The 24,634-nt window shown below is 41.3% G+C and overlaps 1 protein-coding gene across 1 annotated transcript in view; it reads right to left on the bottom strand.

The window, feature by feature from the left end:
• The window catches only part of PRRG1 (proline rich and Gla domain 1), a 222,081-nt gene that overhangs the window by 106,448 nt on the left and 90,999 nt on the right, over positions 1-24,634 (bottom strand). The window contains exon 2 of the mRNA XM_081115421.1: positions 10,107-10,155. Coding sequence (XP_080971547.1) covers positions 10,107-10,116 — 10 coding nt within the window. The 5' untranslated portion in view covers positions 10,117-10,155. The remainder of the gene's footprint in view (positions 1-10,106; positions 10,156-24,634) is intronic.

A 24,634-nucleotide genomic window follows, 5' to 3' on the forward strand; every position in this document is an offset into this window, starting at 1 on the left:
AAGCGCAGGCACAGAGACCACACCATCTTGAGAAACAGATCTGCTTGAGACTAGGATCCTGGCCTCAACACCACCCAGTCTGGTCTCAGACGCAAACCAAGACCCTGCAGCCACTGGGGACAGAGACCTGCGACCAGATCTACAGACCCACGGACACCAAGAATTCAGACATCCCTGTGACAGATCTCTGTGAGTAACAGAGCTCATCCCCCTCCCCGCAGGCTAACAGGCAGCGCCATAGTAACTGATAGACCCACCTCTCACCTGGGCCTCAGTGCTGCTATAGGAATCTTAGCCTGTGAACGCGTAAACACTTGGAACTTGTTCCCTGCAGCACGGGCTACAGGACCCTGATTCTCTGGGTGGGAGGCAGCACCAAACACCAGTGACTTGACTCTATTTCTTTTTTTTTTTAATTAAATCTTTATTGTTCAGATTATTACATTTGTTCCTCTTTTTTCCCCCCCATAACTCCCCTCCTCCCAGTTCCCACCCCACCCTCCGCCCTCACTACCCACCCACTGTCCTCATCCATAGGTGCTCGATTTTTGTCCAGTCTCTTCCCGCATCTCCCACACCCATTTCCCCCCCAAGAATAGTCAGTCCACTCCCTTTCTATGTCCCTGATTCTATTATAATCACCAGTTCATTCTGTTCATCAGATTATTTATTCACTTGATTCTTATATTCACTTGTTGATAGATGCATATTTGTTGTTCATAATTTGTATCTTTACCGTTTTCTTCCTCTTCCTCTTCTTAAAGGATACCTTTCAGCATTTCATATAATCCTGGTTTGGTGGTGATGAACTCCTTTAGCTTTTCCTTATCTGTGAAGCTCTTTATCTGACCTTCAATTCTGAATGATAGCTTTGCTGGATAAAGTAATCTTGGTTGTAGGTTCTTGGTATTCATCACTTTGAATATTTCTTGCCACTCCCTTCTGGCCTGCAAAGTTTCTGTTGAGAAATCAGCTGACAGTCGTATGGGTATTCCCTTGTAGGTAACTGACTTTCTTTCTCTTGCTGTTTTTAAGATTCTCTCTTTATCTTTTGCTCTTGGCATTTTAATTATGATGTGTCTTGGTGTGGTCCTCTTTGGATTCCTTTTGTTTGGGGTTCTCCGCGCTTCTTGGACCTGTAAGTCCATTTCTTTCACCAGGTGGGGGAAGTTTTCTGTCATTATTTCTTCAAATAGGTTTTCAATATCTTGCTCTCTCTCATCTTCTGGCACCCCTATAATTGGGATGTTGGTACGCTTGAAGCTGTCCCAGAGGCTCCTTACACTATCCTCGCATTTTTGGATTCTTTTTTCATTTTGCTTTTCCAGTTGGGTGTTTTTTGCTTCCTCGCATTTCAAATCATTGTCTTGATTCTTGCGCTCCTCTGGTCTGCTGTCAGGAGTCTGTATAATATTCGTTATTTCAGTCCGTGTATGTTTAATTTCTAGTTGGTTCCCCAATATAACATCGAGGGTCTCATTAGTTTTCTTGTAGATCTCATTAAGTTTATCGGCGGCTTCTAAACAGTTCTTAAGAGACCTTAAAAGTGTGGTTCTGAACTCTATATCTTCCATTGACAATTTTGTCCTGTTTCTTTGTCTCCGCATTTTGTTATGCTTCCTTGGTGTGCCCCCTAGTGGTCTTTGTGCGCAGTCTTATAGTTAAACCTTGATTGTTGTAGCTAATGCCAGGGAGGGTTTGACCTCCAGGCCAAGTGGCTATGAGAATCAGCTGTGTCTGCAGTGAGAGAACTTCTGTCCTCTAGGGAGGTGCTAATCTAGCCTTTGCCTGAGGCTATCGGCAAATGCCTCTGTGCAGGGCTTGGGTGGGGTGGGTCGAACAGGATCAACAGGGTGGGCCGGAGAGAGCAGTTATGGCGGCTCTCAGTCCTGTCCCCAGGGGCTCTGCCTCTCTGAGTCCCAGCAACGGCTGCAAACCTCGGAGAGAAAGCTGCACTCGCTCTGACTGAAGCCAGACAGTCCCGCTTCTCCCGTTTGAGTCTGAGTCCCTAAAGACTTGCCTGTATCTGGAGCTCAGAGTCTGCGACTCCCTCCCGATTGAAAACGCCAACCGCGCCCTCCGCCGCCAGCCGGCTCCGCGCACTCCGCACCTCAGAATTTGACTTCAGCACTGCGCCTCCTCTGAGTGTCCGTATGCGTTTCTCTTTTCTCCTAGTTGTAGGACTTCCACTCAGCCAGCGTTCCTGTGGTTCTGGGTGATGTCCGTTCCGTTTTTTAGTTTCACTTTTGAAGTAGTTGTTCAAGGCAGCAAACTCCGGCGTTAACCTATGCCGCCATCTTGGTTCTCTCTCTTGACTCTATTTCTTATCACCTGTGCCTGGGATCCCTGATTCCCAGTGCATTCACACTAAAAGCCAGTGACTCCAATTCTTGGTGCATGCGCACACAGGGACCCTGATTCTCAATGCAAGGCTGTGCGAAGCAACAGAGATTCTGATACTGGATTCTTGGGGAACTCTGACTCCTGGCACATGCTAGGGGGCTCTGATTTTCAACACACTCCGGGGGCGGGGGGTCTCTGTTTCAGCATGGTGCAGGCGAGGTCCCTGATTCTAAGTGTGCACATGAGGCCACACTGAGCACTGGTAACGCTGACTCTGAGCAAGCCTGGTGCCCACCAATCCACCACAACCACACATCTTACTGTGAGAGCTCTTCACTGACACTAGGGTGGTGCGAAGCTCCTACTGCACATGGCCCAGGCCCACACAACTCGACTTTTGAACCATCTGGAGATAGTCAGAAAGGGGAGACGACACAATCCCCAGAGGAAAGAAAATGAGGAGTCCCCAAAAAAGGAAATTAGTGAAATTGAAGCATGCAACATGACAGAAAAAGAATTCAGAGTAATGGTTGTACAATTCATTCACCAGATGGATGAGAAAATCAACAACCTATGCAAGAATTAGGAAGAAATGAGAAGTGATATAGCTACAATCAAAAACACCATGGAAGGTTTCAACAGTAGACTAGAAGGAGCAGAGGACCAAATTACTGAGTTAGAAGATAAGGTAGAGAAACATGCTCAATCTGAACAACAATGGGAGAAAAAATTAAAAAACAGGAGGAGAGCCTAAGGGAGCTTTGGGACAACATGAAACGAAGTAACATATGCATAATAGGGCTGCCAGAAGGACAAGAAAAGCATCAAGGATTAGAAAATCTATTTGAAGAAATAATGTCAGAAAACTTCCCAGATATGGGGAAGAAAAAAGTTACACAAGTACAGAGAGTCCCAAGCAAGATGAACCTGAAAAGACCCACACCAAGACACTTCATAATTACCATGGCAAATGTTCAGGACAAAGAAAGAATCTTAAAGGCTGCAAAAGCGAGACAGAGAGTTACCTACAAAGGATCCTTCATCAGATTATCAAATGATTTCTCAACAGAAAAACATCAAGTTAGAAGGGAATGGAAGGAGGTACACAAAGTGTTGCAAAGCAAAGGACTAAATCCAAGAATAATCTATATATCAAGGCTATCAATCAAAATTGAAGGGGAAATCAGCAGCTTTGCAGACAAAAAAAGATAAGGGAGTTTATCAGCACCAAGCCAGCAATGCAAGAAATGCTAAAGGGAATGCTGTAAAAAGAAGAAATAAAAAGGTAAGAAAGAACACAGGCACAAAAATAGAAATGACTACAAGCAAGTACCTTACAATAATAACTTTAAACATATACGGACTAAATACTCCAATCAAAAGACATCAAGTGGTTGAATGGATAAAAATACATGACCCTTGCCTTAACCGGTTTGGCTCAGTGGATAGCGCATCGGCCTACGTAATCAAGGGCCCCAGGTTCGATTCCGGTCAAGGGCATGTACCTTGGTTGTGGGCACATCCCCAGTAGGGAGTGTGCAGGAGGCAGCTGATCGATGTTTCTTTCTCATCGATGTTTCTAACTCACTATCCCTCTCCCTTCCACTCTGTAAAAAAAATCAATAAAATATGTTATTTTTTAAAAAAGACATAAGCAATATATATGCTGTATAAAAGAGACCCACCTCAGAACAAGGGACTCACACAGACTGAAAGTGAAGGGATGGAAAAATATCTTTCAGGCAAATGGAAATGAGAAAAAAAAAAGCTGGGGTAGCAATACTTATATCTGACAAAATAGACCTTAAAGTGAAGGGCATAACAAGAGATAAGGAAGGCCACTTCATAATACTAAAGGGGTCGATACAACAAGAGGATATAACCCTGATAAACATATATACACCCAATGCAGGAGCACCCAAATACAAAAAAAAAAAAAAAAAAAAACATCGTGGAAGATAACAAGGGAGAGATCAACAACAACACAATCATAGCAGTGGACTTGAACACACCATTAACATCACTGGATAAATCCTCTGGACAAAAAAAAAATCAAAGAAACAGCAATCCTAAATGACTCACTAGATCAGATGGACTTAATTGACATCTTCAGAATATTTCACCCCAAAGCCATGGAATATACATTCTTCTCAAGTGCACATGGGACATTCTCAAAAATAGACCATATTTTGGGTCACAAGAAAAGTCTCGCCAAATTCAAGAAGATTGAAATCATACCAAGGTTCTTCTCAGACCACAGTGGCATAATATTAGAAATACACTACAATAAAAACAATCCAAAACACTCAAACACTTGGAAGCTGAATAGCATGCAACTAAAATAATGATTGGGTTGCCAATGAGCTCAAAGAAGATATTAAAAACACTTGGGAAACAAATGAAAATAAAAGCACAATACAAAATCTATGGGACACAATGAAAGCAATCCTGAGAGGGAAGTTTATAGCTCTACAGGCCTAACTCAAAAAACAAGAAAGAATGATAGTAAATCATCTAACTCTACAACTCAAAGAATTAGAAAAAGAGCAACAAGAAAAGCCCAGAGTGATCAGAAGGAAGGAGATAATAAAGATCACAGCAGAAATAAATGACATAGAGACTAAAAAAACAATACAAAAGATCAATGAAACCAAGAGCTGGTTCTTTGAAAGGATAAATAAGATTGACGAGCCTCTAGCCAGGCTCACCAAGAAACAAAGAGAGAGGACTCAAGTAAACAAAATCAGAAATGAAAGAGGCGAAATAACAACAGACCCCACAGAAATACAAACGATTGTTAAAAAATACTATGAACAACTCTACTCCAACAAACTATATAACCTGGAGGAAATGGACATATTCCTAGAAAAATACAATCTTCCAAAACTCAATCCAGAAGATTCTAAAAATCTCAATAAGCCAATAACTATGGAAGAAATTGAAGCTGTCATCAAAAAGCTCCCAACAAATAATAGCCCGGGGCCAGATAGCTTCACAGGGTAGGTACCAAACATTCAAGGAAGAACTAAAACCTAACCTCCCCAGACTATTCCAAAAAATTCAAGAGGAAGGAACACTTCTCAGCTCATTCTATGAAGCCAGCATCACCCTAATACCAAAACCAGATAAAGACAACAAAATGAAAGAGAATTACAGGCCAATATCCCTCATGAACATAGATGCCAAAATCCTCAACAAAATCCTAGCAAATTGGATCCAGCAATACATCAGAAAGATCATACACCATGACCAAGTAGGATTTATCCCAGGGATGCAAGGATGGTACAATATCCGCAAATCAATAAACGTGATACATCACATAAACAAATTGAGGGATAAAAATCACATCGTCATATCAATTGATGCAGAAAAAGAATTTGACAAAATCCAACACCCATTTTCGATAAAATCTCTCAGCAAGGTGGGAATAGAAGGATCATACCTCAACATAATAAAAGCCATATATGGCAAACCAACAGCCAACATCATACTCAATGGTCATAAACTAAAACCATTTCCGCTACAAACAGGAACAAGACAGGGATGTCCTCTCTCACCACTCCTGTTTAACATAGAACTGGAAGTACTAGCCATTGTGATCAGACAAGAAGAAGAAATAAAAGGCATCCAAATTGGAAAAGCAGTAAAACTGTCCTTATTTGCAGATGACATGATATTATACATAGAAAACCCTAAAGTCTCCATCAAGAAATCATTAGACTTCATAAATGAATTCGGCAATTTAGCAGGATACAAAATTAATGCCAAGAAATCTATGGCACTTCTTTACACCAATAGTGAACTTACAGAAAGTAAGACTTAAAAAGCTATCCCATTTACCATCGCACCAAAAAAATTAAGATACCTAGGAATAAACTTAACTAAGGAGGTAAAAGACTTATATGCGAAAAACTACAGGACACTGAAAAAAGAGATAGAGGGAGACATAGACAGATGGAAGAACATACCATGTTCATGGTTTGATAGAATCCACATCATCAAAATGTCCATATTACCCAAAGCAATATATAGATTCAATGCAATTCCCATTAAAATACCAATGGCACATTTCACAGATCTAGAACGAACGTTCCAAAAATTCATCTGGAATAAAAAAAGGCCTTGAATAGCTGCAGCAATCCTGAGAAAGAAGAACAAAGTAAGTGGGATCTCAATACTAGATATCAAACTGTATTAAAAAGCCACTATTCTTAAAACAGTTTGGTACTGGCACAAGAACAGACATATAGATCAATGGAATACAATAGAGAACCCAGAAATCGACCCAAACCACTATGCCAAATTAATATTCGACAAAGGAGGCAAGAGCATACAATGGAGTCAAGACAGTCACTTCAATAAATGGTGTTGGGAAAATTGGACAGATACATGCAAAAAGATGAAACTAGACCACCAACTCACACCATACACAAAAGTAAACTCAAAATGGATAAAGGACTTAAATGTAAGATGGAAATCCATAAAAATACTAGAGGAATCCATAAGCAGCAAAATTGCAAACATATGCCAAAGGAATTTATTCTATGATGCTGCTCCTAGGGCAATGGAAACTAAAGAGAAAATAAACAAATGGGACTACATCAAAATAAAAAGCTTTTGCACAGCATAGGAAGCCATCAACAAAACAACAAGAAAGCCCACTGCATGGGAGAACATATTTGGCAATGATATTACCGATAATGGTTTAATCTCCAACATTTACAGGGAACTCATACAACTTAACAAAGGGAAGATAAACAATCCAATCAAAAAATGGACGAAGGACCCAAATAGTCACTTTTCAAAAGAGGACATACAGAAGGCCGAAAGACATATGAAAACATGCTCAATGTCCCTAATTATATGAGAGATGCGAATCAAAATGGCAATGCGTTATCCTCTCACACCTGTCAGAATGGCTATAATCAACAAATCAACAAACAACAAGTGTTGGAGAGGATGTGGAGAAAAACGAACCCTTCTGCACTGCTGGTGGGAATGCAGACTGGTGCAGCCACTGTGGAGAACAGTATGGAGCTTCCTCAAAACACTAAAAATGGAACTCCCATTTGACCCAGTGATCCCACTTCTAGGAATATATCCCAAGAAGCCAGAAACACCAATCAGAAAGGATATACGCACTCCAATGTTTATAGCATAGGACAACAGGGGGATGAGAGCATGAGTGGGGGGGGGGGGGAGGTTGGGGGTTAATGGGGGGATGAGGACACATTTGTAATTCCTTAACCAATAAATAAATTAAAGATAAAAATTAATAATTATTATTGATTCTTTTTAAAAAAACACATTTTTATTGATTTTGACAGAGAGAGGAGGGGAGAGGGAGAGAGAGAAACATCGATGCAAGAGCAAAACACAGATTGGCTGCCTCCCGCATGCCCCTGACCCCCACAACCCAGGCATATGCTCCAACCAGGAATTGAACACAGCAACTTTGGTGCACAGGATGATGCCCAATCGAGCCACACAGTCCAGGGAAATAATTGTATAGTCTTAAGAATCCTAACTATTATGCCATAGCTCAGAAACCATGTGTAATAAATGGGATTTCAATGCCATATACAATGGACGCTGATGGTGGCCTAATAAGAAATTAAATACATAAGTCTGTTTTCATCCCAACCCCCACCATTTTAAGACTTTATTTAGAAATTTTTTCATGTCACATAAATGACACATATTTATAATTTCTTCATCCAATATCAAAGAATACAAAAATAAATTTACCTCAATTTTAAATTTTGACCTACACTTTATAGTTTTCCAGCTGTATTATTTTCATGGCTCCTTAATTAATGAGGCTAGCGTCATATCTTTGTGATATTTTCCTCTGTTGTCCCTTTGTACATTGAGCTATGTTTGTGAGAAGGTTTACTAAATCCCATAAAAGCTTCATTGTACATTGACAGAAAAGAAAAAAAAATATGAGCACCCAGTAACATTTTTCTTTTCAATAATACTGTCAGCAATTAACAAGTGTAATCAAACAAACTAAGTAAAGCTTAGAGAGTAAAAGAGCCTTTGAAATTCACAATGTTAAGGATGTTTTTAAAGTGGTCAACACGAACAGTTGACCACTTTACAAGCTTTTGTTTGTTTGTAAAAGTAGAATTTTGAATGACTTTCTTTATCTCATTTCAAGGTTGGAAGCATGCCCATCTTGCAGATTACATTACCATGCCCTGTCCTTTATCAAATATCCTATTAATTGCTTGACCAGTTAAACAAATACTTGCTGGGGCACCTTTTAAATTAAGCATCTAATGATCTCTTTGCTAATGACCTGATGATTATTCTAAAAAGGAAGAGAAGAAACAAGAAGAAATGTGTTGCCCTGTCTCAGTGTAGCTCTCTTCTCCAAATCCAACTCAAGCTTGAGATTAGGTGAAGACCAAACAGGATGAGTTATTGTGGAAGCTTCTGTTGATAACTGACTTGGTGTTAGGACATGGCATGGATTAGTCTGAAAATTGACAAATTTCCTTTTTAATTTATTCGTTTTTTAAAAATTTATAAACTATCAGAGATTTGTATCTTTTATGGAGTTTGGTAAAGAATCAGACTCTCTGGGGTTAATCAATCTCCAAGGAAAGCTCAGGGGGAGAGAGGGAAGCAGGCAAAATCTGATTCAGTAAGTTCAGGAAGATATTTTCCATGATTAATCCAGGGCCTACCAGGGCCAATACTAAGATGGGGCAAATAAAGTGCCTGGAGCTCAAAACATAAGGTGGAATTCTCTGTCACTTGCACAACCCTAGTGGCCCTGCTGATAAAATAACTTCATTTTAACCAATATAAGACTGAACCAATGAAGATATACTTATTCAATAAGGACAGCAAAGAGTAGATACCACTGCTCTCTTTCATTGTACTTTATAGAGTTCTCAACATGCTTTTTATATGCATTGTCACATTATGCCAACCTCAGCTTCCTGAGGCTAGAAGTGCATAATGTATTAATCCCCCCTCAGATATGAACATACAAGTTTTGGGGGTCTCTAGGATTTGGTCAAGGTAGTAGAGGTAGACTTGAATTCAGGCCTTTGATTCTCTGTGTCCAGTACTCTTCTCACTATACTACACAACACCAAGTCTCATTGTGAGATCCTTTATAGCATCTGATTTTATAGTCTACATTGATTAGAATTATTTATGAAGTCACTAGTAGCGGGTTTATACTAACAATGAAATGACCTTAAATTTGTCTATTAGTCACTGACCCTAAATAGCCTTATAAGAAAGGAAAAATAACAAATGGAATTCATCTAATGGTTCTTAATGCCAGGCTTTAACATTTTAGGGGAAATCGAAACCATTTATAAATCAACCTCACAGATAAATTTTTTAATACTGTCATTGGTTGCATGTTTTTGTTTATGTTATTATCAACAAGGCTTAAAAACCATTAGAAGCATATTTTGCTAAGAGTTGTAAAGGAGCTGGGATTTGGGTAGGTCTATATAGTATCAAGTTTGAGCCTTCTCTCCTTGTACTGGGAGATGTTCAGAAAAGAGAAGAAGAAGAAAAAGAGACTCTTGCCAGTGAGCAACATGTGGTCTGCCGGTTTGTCTCTGTATAGGTTTGCTTCAGACAAAAGCTTTCTAACACTAACCAGAAATATAATTTAAGTATACCCCAAAATACACACACACACATGAAAACCTTCGAGTTGCAAATGTAATTTCCTAGATACAGTGGATTAATATGGAGTCTAAATTATTTAAAAGTGAAGAGAAACTTACTCCTCCCCATGTTTTCTTGTGGTCTCTGGGAGGTCCTTGGATGATGATTCTGTAAAAACACAGAACATACACACAGTCAGATTCACAGAGGCTGAGTCACTACATCAAATAAGTTCCATTAAAGCTGACGATGTCAAGATGAGCATTTCATTTCAGTGCATTCTAATCTTTCCCCTTTACATAAAAGTTTTCTCCATCACAAACAGATATCTAACTTCAGAGGAAAGAAACAGAGTATATTGGAAGCATGAGGTCTATATGAACTTACTATGACCTTGTTTATCTGGTATTAGTTTCTGCCCTTGCCAAATAAAACTCATCAAATTGGTCACATGCTTATCTCTTAGGAGATGGCCATGATATCAATAAAAATGGTGGACAAAATGCCAAAAGGCCCAATTTTAATAACCGAGCCATCATGTTATTAGTTTGCCTGGCTTCTCATCAATATCATTCTGTCACAAATCCAATGCCCTCTATAGTGTAACATTTTCCTGAATGGTGTCAAACAGCAGTACTTCTAATCAAATTATTCCTGAGGCAAAGCAGCCCACAGAGTTAGTACCCATAAACAGTATGAAGCAATGACCCTGAACTACTAACCATAAAAACTTTGGAGGGAAAAACACATATTGCAAATGCAAGTATGCATGGAGGAGCAGCAATTCTGTTTTTAAAAGATGAAAATACACACACAGAATCTATTCCATATCACAATGCTTCATTTTCTTACATGTTTCAATCATAGAATCACCACACATTTACTGTTCACCTGCCACATTCCCAATATGGAGCTAAGCACCAGAGAGACAAAATTATAAGACATAATCTATCAGTACATTTAGGAATGCATAACCTACTTAAAGCTAAGCACATAGGAGAGTGATGTCATCAAGATGGATCCATAGGTCTCCTTCATATGCCAACTTCAGTCCCCCTCACAGGAAAACCAATTAGCAACTATCCATAGCAAAGACACCACTGTGAAAATCCCACACTAGAAGGGTAAGAGGACTACATTTGCTCTGACCATATGACTCCATCCTCACATTGACACAGTGCCACATCAAGAGGGCACCTCAAGCCTGTGGTTTCTAAGTGGAAAAAGATAGCCTGAGTTGTACATCCAGCTCCTCCAGCATATGGAAGGCTTCCTGGGAGGCCCACTCAGGTCTTGCCTCACAGGAGTCACTGGAAGAATCTGCAGGGTTTTGACAGAGGTGGATAGCGGAGTGGGGCTTACAGCAGTCAGAATTCAGGTCTTGGCAGACAGCATTGCTATTTGCAGCAATGTCTGAGCAGAGATCCCAGCCAGAAGCTCTGGCAATCTGAAGAGCTGAGCTAGTGACCACTCTGACTAGGGATCGGGATCTCAGTTGGTATTTCTCCCTGATTTGGATCCCTACTCAGTGGGCCATATGGGAAGTGGAGCCTGTTCTAGCACCCCACCCAGGAAAGGAAGCAAATTCCTAGCACCACCCAAGTGCTGAGCATAGCCTCCAGTTCTGACCACTCAGGAGGCCTGGCCAGAAAACTAAAGCTGCCATGGAGCCCAATCCTATAGCCGTGCTTGGTTAGGGAGGCAAGCTAGCAGCCTCTTAAGCACAGCCTCTGGCCTTGCTTACCCAGGGAGTCTGAACAGTGAGCCTGGGCAACAGAGGAGCCCAGCCCACATCTCACCCAGCCTGGGAGCCAAGTATACAACCTTAATAAGTGGAGAAGGCCAGCCTATAACCCTGCCTAATGGCTGAACATGACCTGTGGGTTTCCCCAGGCAGGAAGCTCAGCCAGTAACGCTGTCCAATCAGAAGCATAGCCTGTGGTAGGCAGAGCAAGAATGATGGGCCAGGTACAGAAGGTCACTATGGTAGAAAAACCTGGATGCCTAGCAAAGGACAATTGTAGGGTGGGACCTTGCCCCCAGGGTGAAATTTCCTCCCCTAGCATATCCATGGGCCTGCGGTTTGGACCACCTGACCTTTCCTCCCTAGAGATAACAATTAGGCCTGAGTTGTATTTCAGCTCCAGGTCCAGAAAAGCAGCAAAACCAGACAAGCAACACAACTAACCTCAGGACCAACTGCATTGGATAATGACCCCCTGTTCTAGTGCCCACCAATTAATCAGTTGAAACCTAGACCCTTAAAGGACATACCTGGAAAACTGCTAAATACTCTATTGAGATCTTGGCTCTGGGATCCCTTAAGATCTCCACCCTTAAAACCCTTAGGACTGAGAACCCACCTTACTCTCCCTCCCACCCTTTTCCCTTCCTCCTCCTCCACCCCCAAACACATTACCATTAGATTCCTCATTCCCCAGTTCCAAGGGCCCTTCCTATACCTTTGTAACTTGTTTCCTAAGCCCATTTCTTCTACATATTGCTTCTTCTACCTCTATGATTTTATAAATAAATGTCCTGTTATAGTTTGAATCTTGGTTCTTAATTCTTTCCTAGCCAGAACTGAAGTATAGAGGATGCTGAACCCTGGTGCAGTGTGACTCCACTGGTCTCAGATCCAGTGCCATTCCCACTACCTACAACATAACCTACTGCCCCAACCAACAGAAAAGCCCAGCCACTGACCTTGCCTATCGGCAGAGCACAGACAATGGTTTAGGTAATCATAAAGACAAGCATTCAGTCCCACTCAACCTTATGTAGCCCTGCCTGATCCCAGACCACAGCCTGGGGCCACATCTGACTACTAAATCCTGCCTATAGCCTCACAGAGTCCAACAGTAGCACCAACTGATTGTGAAGTAAATTTTAGGATCCCACATAACTGGGATAACTGCAGTGCAGAGCCCATAGCCCTGCCCATTTGTGGAGTTCAACTAGTGGTAGCATCCTGCCAGTGAACATAGACTGGGACTTGACCCAATCAGAGGTGATTGCAGAGCTCAGTCAATGGCCCCACCTCACTTGCAGAGCACAGTCAATAGACCAGCTCAAACAGGAATATGGCCAAATAATGGCCATGCTTGAATATGGTCATAGCTAGAGGCATCCCCCCAACCTCAGAGCATGAGCACTGATCTCACCCAACTACAGACCATACTAACAAACTCTTCCTGCCAACAGATGCTAACAAATGACCTATCTAGTACCCACAAGCTGCAGTGACTGGTGGAGGTCTTTCCCTGCAGAAGTGAACATGTAAAGTCTTGGTGAGGAAGAAACATAAACAATTGCACAAATACCATCACAAGGAATCAAGAATCACAAAGAAATAGGTAAACATTACACCATCAAAAGAACCTAATAGCCTGGATGGTGTTGCACAGTGGTTGAGTATTGAACCATGAACAAAGAGGTCCCCAGTTGGATTCCCAGTCAGGGCATATGCCCGGATTGCATGCTCTATTCCAAGTAGGAGGTATTCAGGAGGCAGTGATCAATGTGTCTCATTCATTGATGTTTCTATCTCTCTACTACTCTCCCTTCCTCTCTCTAAAATCAATACAGACATATTTTTTAAAAAAGAAACTAATATAGCTCCAATAACTTACCCCAAAGAAATGGAGAACTATCTGAAAAGGAATTCAAAATAATCCTCTTAAAGAACTTCTGTAGGGAGCGGCTATACAGTTAAGCCTCAGACTGACCGGTGGCAGGGCCACAAACAAGTCCCAACTTGGAGGGCAGAGCCCTCTTAACATAATTAAGCTTGACCTTATAGTCCTTCCTTGCTCCTTCCTAGGTAGCTAATGGGCTGTGGGAGGTGCAGAAAGTGCTGCCCAAACAAGGTGAAACTCACAAGAACATTGTAAACATGTTGACCACTACCCTTGTTTTGCTTTGTGTGATCTGACTATAAAATAAAGCTTCGGCTTGCAGGCTGGGTCTTTGTGTGTCCTCATATGGGAGATCTGCTGAGCCCCAGCTGTATTCTCTTGTCTGTCTTCTTTAATCCTTCACTGCCCCTCCTCAGGTTCACCCTTGGCCGTGCTGGCACGGCACAAACTTCAGTGAACTACAAAATACAAAAACTAAATAAATTAGGAAAACAATGCATACACAAAATTAGAAGTTAAACAAGAAACTAGAAACCATAAAAAACCCCACTTAAAAATCTCAGAGCTAAAAAATACAATAACTGGGAGATTAAAAAGGGCAGTGAAGTAAGTGGATGCTATACACATGCTCCCAGGACCAAACTGGAATTACAATTCAAATACAAAAACAAAATAAAACAAACAACAAAAAAGTCATCCTGAATAATCGTCTGAAGATTAGCTAGAGAGAACCCTGATAACCAAGGATGGAAAGTAGAGACCACATAGAGACTGGTAGGAAGGGCAGAGGCTTGGAAGGGCTGCTGAGGATCCCAAAGACAGTAGGTTAAGTTCTGGAGAGATACCTCAGATGTGGGGGGTTACCACTGAAAACTCTGGGGGGTCTAAACCCCAAGCTGAACCTCCCTTTCCCCAAGCCAAGAGCAACAAAACTGAGAAAGGTGCCCACATAACATCTTGCTGTGAAAAGCAGCAGGGTTGCTACTGCCAGGGAGAGATAGCTGGAAATGCAGGCACACTCTCAAAGGACCAAGGCACAAAATTTAGTGTGCAGCCACTCACCTTGGACCCAGGCAGAGAGAGGGAAAGTGGACCAGAACTATGTGAGCAGAAGCCAGGGCTGGGGGCTCTGGAGTTAGAGCTCGAAAGGGAGACACATGAGTTTCCTGTGCTAAGTCATTCCCTCATGCTGAGGAGAACATCTTTTCTCAGGCATACCTTTGCTATGCAGGCTGTTTTTGCCTTGGGGGAAGACAGTTGCTCTACCCTAATGGCAAAACCCTTACTCAACCCTGTGGAGTTTCTGAGGCCCATTAAGAGACTGACAATAACAATCAGCCTGTACTCAGAAGCAATTGCCCCACCCTTTTGGAAAACCTCTCACCCCACCTATGGATGATTGCCTGAGGCACTCAAGACTGAATGCAATCAGTCTGTAGGCAGAGGTGGGTCTCTGGAGGCTTTGAGTGTTTGCCTGAGCACTAATAAAGAACACAGTGGAAGGAATACACAGCAGATTAGAGAAACTTGAGGATTGTATCAGTGAATTAGAAGACAGGGTAGAAAAATCACTCAATCAGAGAACCAAAAAACAAAAACAAACAAACAAAAAACAGTTAAAAATAGGTCGGCTTAAGGGATCTGTGGGACAATGTGAAATGTAACAATATTCTCATAATAGGTGTGCAAGGAGGAGAAGAAAGTGAGCAAAAGATAGAGAATTTGTTTGAAGAATTAATGGCAGAAAACTTCCCTAATCTGGTGAAAGAAAAAGTCACAAGTAAAGAAGACACAGTCCCAAGCAAGAAGAACTGAAGCATGCCCATGCTCAGCCACATCATAATTAAAATGCCAAAAATTAAAGACAAAGAGAGAATCTTAAAGAAAGCAAGAGAAAAGCAAATTGTTACTAGAAAGGATCTCCAATGAGGCTGACACCTGTTTTCTCATCACAAACTCTACAGTCCATAAGGAAATAGCATGAAGTATTCAAGGTAATGAAAAGCAAGGATCTGAAACCAAGATTATTATACCCAGCAAGGCTATCATTCAAAATACATGGTGACATACAGAGCTTCCCAGACAATGAAAGGCTAAAGGAGTTTATCATGACTAAACCGGTACTACAAGAAATGCTAAAGGGACTGCTGTAATGAGAAGAAGGAATAGAGAGAGAAACATTGGCATACAAAATAAAAATGGCAATAAATAATTACCTATCAATAATAACCTTAAATATAGGGGAGAACCAAGATGGCGGCATAGGTTAACGCTGGAGATTGCTGCCTTGAACAACCAAATCAAAACACACCTAAAAGACGGAACGGACATCATCCAGAACCACAGGAAGGATGGCTGAGTGGAAATTCTACAACTAGGAGGAAAGAGAATATCATACCCAGACTCAGAGGAGGCGCAGTGCTGAAGTGAAATACTCAGGTACAGAGTGCGCTGAGCGGGCTGGCGGCGGAGGGCGCGGTTGGTGCTTTCAATCGGGAGGGAGTCTCAGATTCTGAGCTCCAGAGCCGGGCGAGTCTCGAGGGACCCAGACTCAAACAGGAGAAGCGGGACTGTCTGGCTTCGGTCAGAACTCGAAGGCAGCTTTCTCTCCGAGGTTTGCAGCGGTTGCTGGGACTCTGTGAGGCAGAGCCCCTGGGGATGGAACTGAGAGCAGCCATAACTGCTCTCTCCGGCCCACCCTGTTGATCCCAAGCCCAAGCAACCCACCCGCCTCGTCCAAGCCCTGCACAGAGCCATTTGCCAGATAGCCTCAGGCAAACGCCAGATTAGCACCTCCCTAGAGGACAGAAGTTTTCCCACTGCAGACACAGCTGATTCTCACAGCCAGCTGGCCTGGAGGTCAAATCCCCCTAGTATTAACTACAACAATCAAGGCTTAACGATAGGAGGACTGCACACAAAGACCACTAGGGGGTGCACCAAGAAAGCATAAAAAAATGCGGAGACAAAGAAACAAGACAAAACTGTCAATGGAGGATATTGAGTTCAGAACCACACTTTTAAGGTCTCTCAAGAACTGTCTAGAAGCCGCTGATAAACTTAATGAGATCCTCAACAAATCTAATGAGACCCTCGATGTTATGATAAAGAACCAACTAGAAATTAAACATACACGGACTGAAATAATGAATATTATACAGACTCCCAACAGCAGACCAGAGGAGCGCAAGAATCAAGGCAAAGATTTGAAATGCAAAGAAGCTAAAAACACCCAACCGGAAAAGCAAAATGAAAAAAGAATCCGAAAATACGAAGATAGTGTAAGGAGCCTCTGGGACACCTTCAAACGTACCAACATCAGAATTATAGGGGTTCCAGAAGATGAGAGAGAACAAGATATTGAAAACCTATTTGAAGAAATAATGACAGAAAACTTCCCCTACCTGGTGAAAGAACTAGACTTACAAGTCCAGGAAGCACGGAGAACCCCAAACAAAAGGAATCCAAAGAGGACCACACCAAGACACATCATAATTAAAATGCCAAGAGCAAAAGATAAAGAGAGAATCTTAAAAACAGCAAGAGAAAGAAACTCAGTTACCTACAAGGGAATACCTATACGACTGTCAGCTGATTTCTCAACAGAAACTTTGCAGGCCAGAAGGGAATGGCAAGAAATATTCAAAGTGATGAATACCAAGAACCTACAACCAAGATTACTTTATCCAGCAAAGCTATCATTCAGAACTGAAGGCCAGATAAAGAGCTTCACAGATAAGGAAAAGCTAAAGGAGTTCATCACCACCAAACCAGGATTATATGAAATGCTGAAAAGTATCCTTTAAGAAGAGGAAGAAGAAGAAAAAGGTAAAGATACAAATTATGAACAACAAACATGCATCTATCAACAAGTGAATCTAAGAATCAAGTGAATAAATAATCTGGTGATCATAATAGAATCAGGGACATAGAAAGGGAATGGACTGACTATTCTTGGGGGGGAAAGGGGTGTGGGAGATGCGGGAAGAGACTGGATAAAAATCGTGCACCTATGGATGAGGACAGTGGGTGGGGAATGAGGGCGGAGGGTGGGGTGGGAACTGGGAGGAGTGGAGTTATGGGGGGAAAAAAGAGGAACAAATGTAATAATCTGAACAATAAAGATTTAATTAAGAAAAAAAAAACCTTAAATATAAATGGATTAAAGGCTGCAACCAAAAGACAAAAAGCAGCTGAATGGGGGGAAAAATGGCCCAATTATATGCCCTTTACCAGACACCCACTTCAGAACAAAAGACTCACACTAGATGAGAGTGAATGGATGGGAAAATTGTTTTCCATGCAAATGGAAATAAAAAATAAAAAAGCTTGGGTAACAATACTCATATCTGACAAAAAAGACTTCAAAATAAAGGCCATCACAAAAATCCAAAAAGGTCACTACATAACTCTGAAGGAATATATTCAACAAGAGGATATAACCCTGGTAAATATATATGCACCCAAAATAGAAACACCTAAATATATAAAAATAAAACTTCTAGAGTTCTTTAAGGGAGAGAAGGGCAACCATACAATCATAGTAGAGGACTTTAATACACCACTGACTTCACTAAATAGATCTTCCAGACAAAAAATTAACAAGGAAAGGTTGATTTTAAAGAAAAGACTGGATCAGATAGATTTAATTGACATTTATAGAACATTTTACACCAAAGCTACAGAATATACATTCTTCCCAAGTGCGCATGGGTCATTCACAAAGATAGACATATATTAAGACACAAAACAAGTCTCTACAAGTTCAAGCAGACTGAAATCATAGCAAGCATCTTCTTAGATCACAATGGAATGAAATTAGAAATCAACTACAGTAAAAAACACTCAAAAACATTCAAACACATGGAGGCTAAATAGCATGCTGTTAAATAAGGAATGTGTTACCAATGAGATCAATAAATAAATAAATAAATAAAAACTTCCTGGAAACAAATGGAAAAGAATACCTAATGACCCCAAATCTCTGGGATACAGCAAAAGCATTCCTGAAAGAGAACTTCATAGCACCACAGGCCTACCTCAGAAAACAAGAGAAATTAATAAGAAACTATTTTACCCTGCAATTTAAAGAATTAGAAACAGAACAATAAAAAAGTCCAGAGTAAGTAGAAGGAAGGAAATAATAAAGATTAGAGTAGAAATAAGTGGCATAAAGATTAAAAAATATATAAAAAATAAATGAAACCATGAGCTAGTTCTTTGAAAAGATAAACAAGGTTGATGAACCATGAGCCAGAGTCATCAAGAAACAAAAAGAGAGGACCCAGTTACATAAAATCAGAAACAAAAGTGGTGAAATAACAATTGATATCACAGATATACAAAGAATTTTAAGAAAATACTATATACAGGTTGCACAATATGGAGGAAATGGACAAATTCCTAGAAAAATATAATCTTCCAAAACTGAATCAGGAAGAACCAGAAAACCTGAATAGGCCAATAACTGAGGAAATAGAAGCAATAATTAAAAACTTCAACAAAAACCCTGGTCCTCCCAGATGGCTTCATGGGGGAGTTTTACCAAACATTCAAAGAAGACCTAACACCGATACTCGTCAAACTATTCCAAAAAAATCAAAGAGAAAGGAACAGTTCTTTTTATGAGGCCAGCATTACCCTAATTCCAAAACCAGATAAAGACACTACAAAGAAAGAGAATTACAGGCCAATATCCTGATGAACATAGATGCTAAAATCCTCAGCACAATATTAGCAAATCGGATCCAGCAATAAAATAAAAAAAAACCAACCATACTCCATGACCAAGTGGTATTTATTCTGGGAATGCCAGGCTGGTCAATATTCCCAAATCAATAAATGTGATACTTCACATAAACTATTTGGAAGACAAAAATCACATGATCATAACAATATACACAGAAAAAGTATTTGACAAAATCCAACACCCATTTTTGATAAAAACTCTCAGCAAAGTGAGAACAGAGGAAGCATATCTCAACATGATAAAGGTCATATATGGAAAACATACAGCCAACATCATACTCAATAAGCAAAAACTAAAACCTTTCTCCTAAGAAGAGGAACAAGACAGGAAGGTCTGCTTTCACCACCCTTATTCAACATAGCAGTGAAGTCCTAGCCACAGCAATCAGAGAAGAAGAAATAAAAGGCATGCAAATTATAAAGGAGGAAGTAAAACTCTCATTATTCACAAACAACATAATATTGTACATAGAAACTGAAGACTCCACCAAAAAACTACAAGATTTAATAAATATATTTGACAATCTAGCAGGATACAAAATCAACTCCCCAAAATAATGGCTTTTTTATACATCAATAATGAATTCTCAGAAAGAGGAGCTAAACAGGCAATCCCATTGACCATAGCAACAAAAAAATTAAAATACTTAGGAATAAAAATCAATGAGGCAAAAGACCTGTACTTGCAAAACTACAGTATGTTGAATAAAGAGATAGAGGAAGATACAAATAAGTAAAAGAATACACAGTGTTCATAGATTGGTAGAATCAACATCATTTAAATGTTCATAATATCCAAGGCAATCGACAGATTCAATGTAATCTCTATTAAAATATCAACAGCATATTCTCAGATCTACAACAAATACTATAAAAATTTATATGGAATAAAAAAAGACCCCAAGTAGCCACAGCAATCTTGAAAAAGAACAAAGTTGGAGGAATCAAACGCCGATTTCAAGTTATAGTACAAAGCCATGGTAATCAAAACAGCCTGGACACTAGCCGGTTTGGCTCAGTGGATAGAGCATCGGCCTGTGGACTGAAGGGTCTCGGGTTTGATTTTGATCAAGGGGACATACCTGAGTTGCAGGTTACCAGCCCTGTTCGGGGGCATGTGGAAGTCAACCAATTGATGTGTCTCTCATATCGGTGTTTCTCTCTCCCTCTCCTTCGCCCTCTCCCTACCAATCTCTCTAAAACTCAATGGAAAAAATATCCTCACGTGAGGATTAAAACAAACAAACAAACAAAAAACAGCCTGGTACTGGCACAAGAACAGGCATATAGATCAATGGAACAGAACAAAGACTCCAGAAATTGACCCAAGTCATTATGCTCAATTAATATTTGTCAAAGGAGGCAAGACCATACAATGGAGTCAAGACAGTCTCTTCAAAAAAATGGTGTTGGCAAATTGGACAGATAGATGCAAAAAAAAAAAAAAAAAGAAACTAGACCACCAACTTACGCCATACACAAGAATAAACTCAAAATGTATAAAAGTCTTAAATGTAAGTGGTGAAGGCATAAAAATCCTAGAAGAAAGGATAGTCAGAAAAGTCTCAGACATTTCTCATAGCAATATGTTTATGGACACATCTCCTAGGGCAAATAAAATTAAGGAGAAAATAAACAAATTGGACTACATCAAAATAAAAAGCCTCTGCACAGCAAAAAAAACCATCAACAAAATGCAAAGGGAGCCCACTGTATGGGAGAACATATTTGGCAATGATACATCTGATAAAGGGTTAATACCCAAAATATGTAAGGAACTCATACAACTTAACAGAAGGAAGACAATCTAATTAAAAATGGGCAGAGGACCTCCATAGACACTTCTCCAAAGAGGACATATGGATGACCAAGAGACATATGAAAAAATGCTCAAAATCACTGATAATCAGAGAGATGCAAGTCAAAATGACAATGAGGTATCACTTCACACCTGTCAGAATGGCTACCATCAACAAATCAACAAATGACAAGTGCTGGCAAGCCTGTGGAGAAAAGGGAACCCTAGTACACTGGTGGTGGGAATGCAGACTGGTGCAGACATCATGGAAAACATGAAGTTTCCTCAAAAAAATAAATATGGAACTGCCATTTGACCCAGTGTTTCCACTTCTGGGAATATATCCTAAGAAACCCGAAACACAAATCAGAAAGAATGTATACCCCACTATGATCATAACAGCACCATTTACAATAGCTAAGATTTGGAAACAGGGAGGAGAAACTAAGATGGCGGCATAGATAAACACCGGGAAATAGTCGCCCCACACAACAATTGAAAATTAGCCCAAAGGACGGAGCAAACATCGTCCAAAACAACAGGAAGGCTGGCTGAGTGTAATTTCTACAACTAGAAGAAAAGAAAAGCACGCTGAGAGCCAGAGGAGCTGCGGAGACTGAGTGCAGAGGTACGCGGCGGCTCGCGCGCGCGGAAAGGGGGTGGCACCTGAGGACGCGGCTGTCTTTTTGAATCACAAGCTCCCGACTGCTCTGATCTCCGGTTCTGGGAAGTCTCTGGGGACCCAGGACTCATACGGGCAGAGGCTGCTCTCTCAGGCGGCAGCGGGCGATCTTGGGGGCAGATTTCCCTCGGAGGTGCTTGCAGCCATTGCCGGGACACTGAGACGCGCGACTCCGGGCGCGGAGAATCAGCCATAGCTTCTTTCCCCGCCCTTTTGCCTCCCTGAGACCCCGCCCCACCCGGGCTGCGGCAGAGGCTTTTGCATGTGAATGCCCCAGAACTTTGCAACCTGATAATTACCTAACTGCAGCCGGGCCAGCCAGACCCGGAACTTCCAAGAGAAGGCCCAAGGCCCCGCAGCGGCTTGCATTGCTTCACAGCTGAGCCTCTTCTTAGTTCCTGCTGTGTGGCCTCAGGCAGGGGCTGAATTAGCACCTCCTTAGATCCAGGAGCCACTGTACCCAGTGGTCAGAGGGGGTCCATTCTCCCACTTCAGACACAGCTGCTTCCCACAGCCAATTGGCCTGGAGGTCAATTCCTCCCAGTGATCCTACAACAAGCGAGGCACCAAGAGTACACCAAGAGTGTCCACCCCGGGTAACTGGGGAGGCTGAGCCACTGGGCCCTACAGGACACCTGGCGCGCAGGCCACTCTATCAACACAGGGAAGCAGCCAAAATGCGGAGACAGAGAAACAGGTCACAATTGGCAGAAACGGAGGAGGCCAGACGACTGGATATAGAGTTCAAGGCCACGTTTATAAGGTTTGTCAAGAATTTTATGGAAACCGCCGATAAATTTAATGAATCCCTCAAGGAGTATGGTGAGACCATGGAGGTCATGAAAAAGGACCAATTAGAAATTATGCATACACTGACTGAAATAAAGAATACTTTACAGAGCTCCAACAGCAGACAAGAGGATCCCAAGAATCAAGTCAAAGATTTGAAATGCAAAGAAACAAAAAATACCCAACCGAAAAAGAAAAAAGAAAAGAGATTCCAAAAATATGAAGATAGTGTAAGGAACCTCTGGGACAACTTCAAGCGTACCAACATCAGAATTATAGGGGTACCAGAAGGAGAGAGAGGGCAAGATATTGAAAACCTTTTTGAAGAAATAATGACAGAAAACTTCCCCCACCTGGTGAAAGAAATGGACTTACAAGTCCAGGAAGCGCAGAGAACCCCAAACAAAAGGAATCCAAAGAGGACCACACCAAGACACATCATAATTAAAATGCCAAGAGCAAAAGATAAAGAGAGAATCTTAAAAGCAGCAAGAGAAAGACAGTCAGTTACCTACAAGGGAGTACCCATCCGACTGTCAGCTGATTTCTCAACAGAAACCATGCAGGCCAGAAGAGAGTGGCAAGAAATATTCAAAGAGATGAATAGCAAGAACCTGCAACCAAGATTACTTTATCCAGCAAAGCTATCATTCAGAATGGAAGGTCAGATAAAGAGCTTCACGGATAAGAAAAAGCTAAAGGAGTTCATCACCACCAAACCAGCATTATATGAAATGCTGAAAGGTATTCTTTAAGAAGAGGAAGAAGAAAAAGGAACTCTTACCATTTGCCACAGCATGGATGGAACTGGAGAGCGGATAAATACCACAAGATCTCACTTATTTGTGGAATATAATGAACAACATAAACTGATGAACAAGGACTGATCCAGAGACGGAGAGGCATTGATTGGACTGTCGGGCCTTGGAGGGAAGGTAGGGGAGGGTGGGGGCAAGGGGGAAAGATCAACCAAAGGACTTATATGCAAGCATATAGGCCTAACCAATGGACACGGACAACGGGGGGGTGAGGGGGTGAGCGGGGAGAGGGGGGGGTAGAGGGTACACATATGTAATATCTTAATCAATAAAAAATATTAAAAAAAAAAAAAAGATTTGGAAACAGCCCAAGTGTCCATCAGTAAATAAATGGATAAAAATGCTGTGGTACATTTACATTATGGAATACTATGCAGCAGTAAAAAAAAGAGAATTTCTTATCCTTTGAGGCAGCATGAAGGGACCTGGAGAGTATTATGCTAAGTGAAGTAAGCCAATCAGTGAAAGACAAGTATCACATGATCTCACTCATATGTGGAATCTAAATAACAAAATAAACTGATGAACAGAGTAGATCCAGAGACATGGAAGCATGGAACAGAGTGCAGAATCTCAGAGGGAAGGTGAGGGAGGGTGGGTGGATGAGAGGTAATCAACCAAGGACCTTGTATGCATACATATACATAGCCCATGGACACAGACAATGGGGCAGTGAGGGCCTGGGGGGAGTAGAGCAGGTCAATTGGGGAAAAGGGGGGAAATATGTAATACTTTCAACAATAAAGAATTAATTTTTTTTAAAAAAAGAAAGCACACTGAGACTGGTAGGAAGGGCAGAGGGAGGAACGGGCTGATTTGACACCCACATGTGCTGTTTTTATAATTATGAGGGAGATCATCTCTGTGGAGTCCTCCAGAGAGGAGCAAAGGGTCCCAGTCCCACACCAGACCCCCAACCCAGGTTTCCAGAGTTGGTAAAAGAAGTCTCCATAACTATAGGCTGTAAAAACCAGCAAGGATTGTGGCTGAGTGTCACAGAGGTTGCTGAAGACCCAGGGGTTCATTTTAAAGACCCAGTGCGCAAACTTATTTGGACTCGATCCCTCTGAGCTCCAATGCCCATCAGCTTTGGGGGACTCAGACACATATGGGGAAGGACTGGATTCTCTGGAAGGGCTGGAACTTGGGGGTGGCTTTCTCCCAGACAGGAGTG

This window comes from Myotis nattereri (genome assembly GCF_964212035.1).
Source record: "Myotis nattereri genome assembly, chromosome: X".
Taxonomy (NCBI): domain Eukaryota; kingdom Metazoa; phylum Chordata; class Mammalia; order Chiroptera; family Vespertilionidae; genus Myotis; species Myotis nattereri.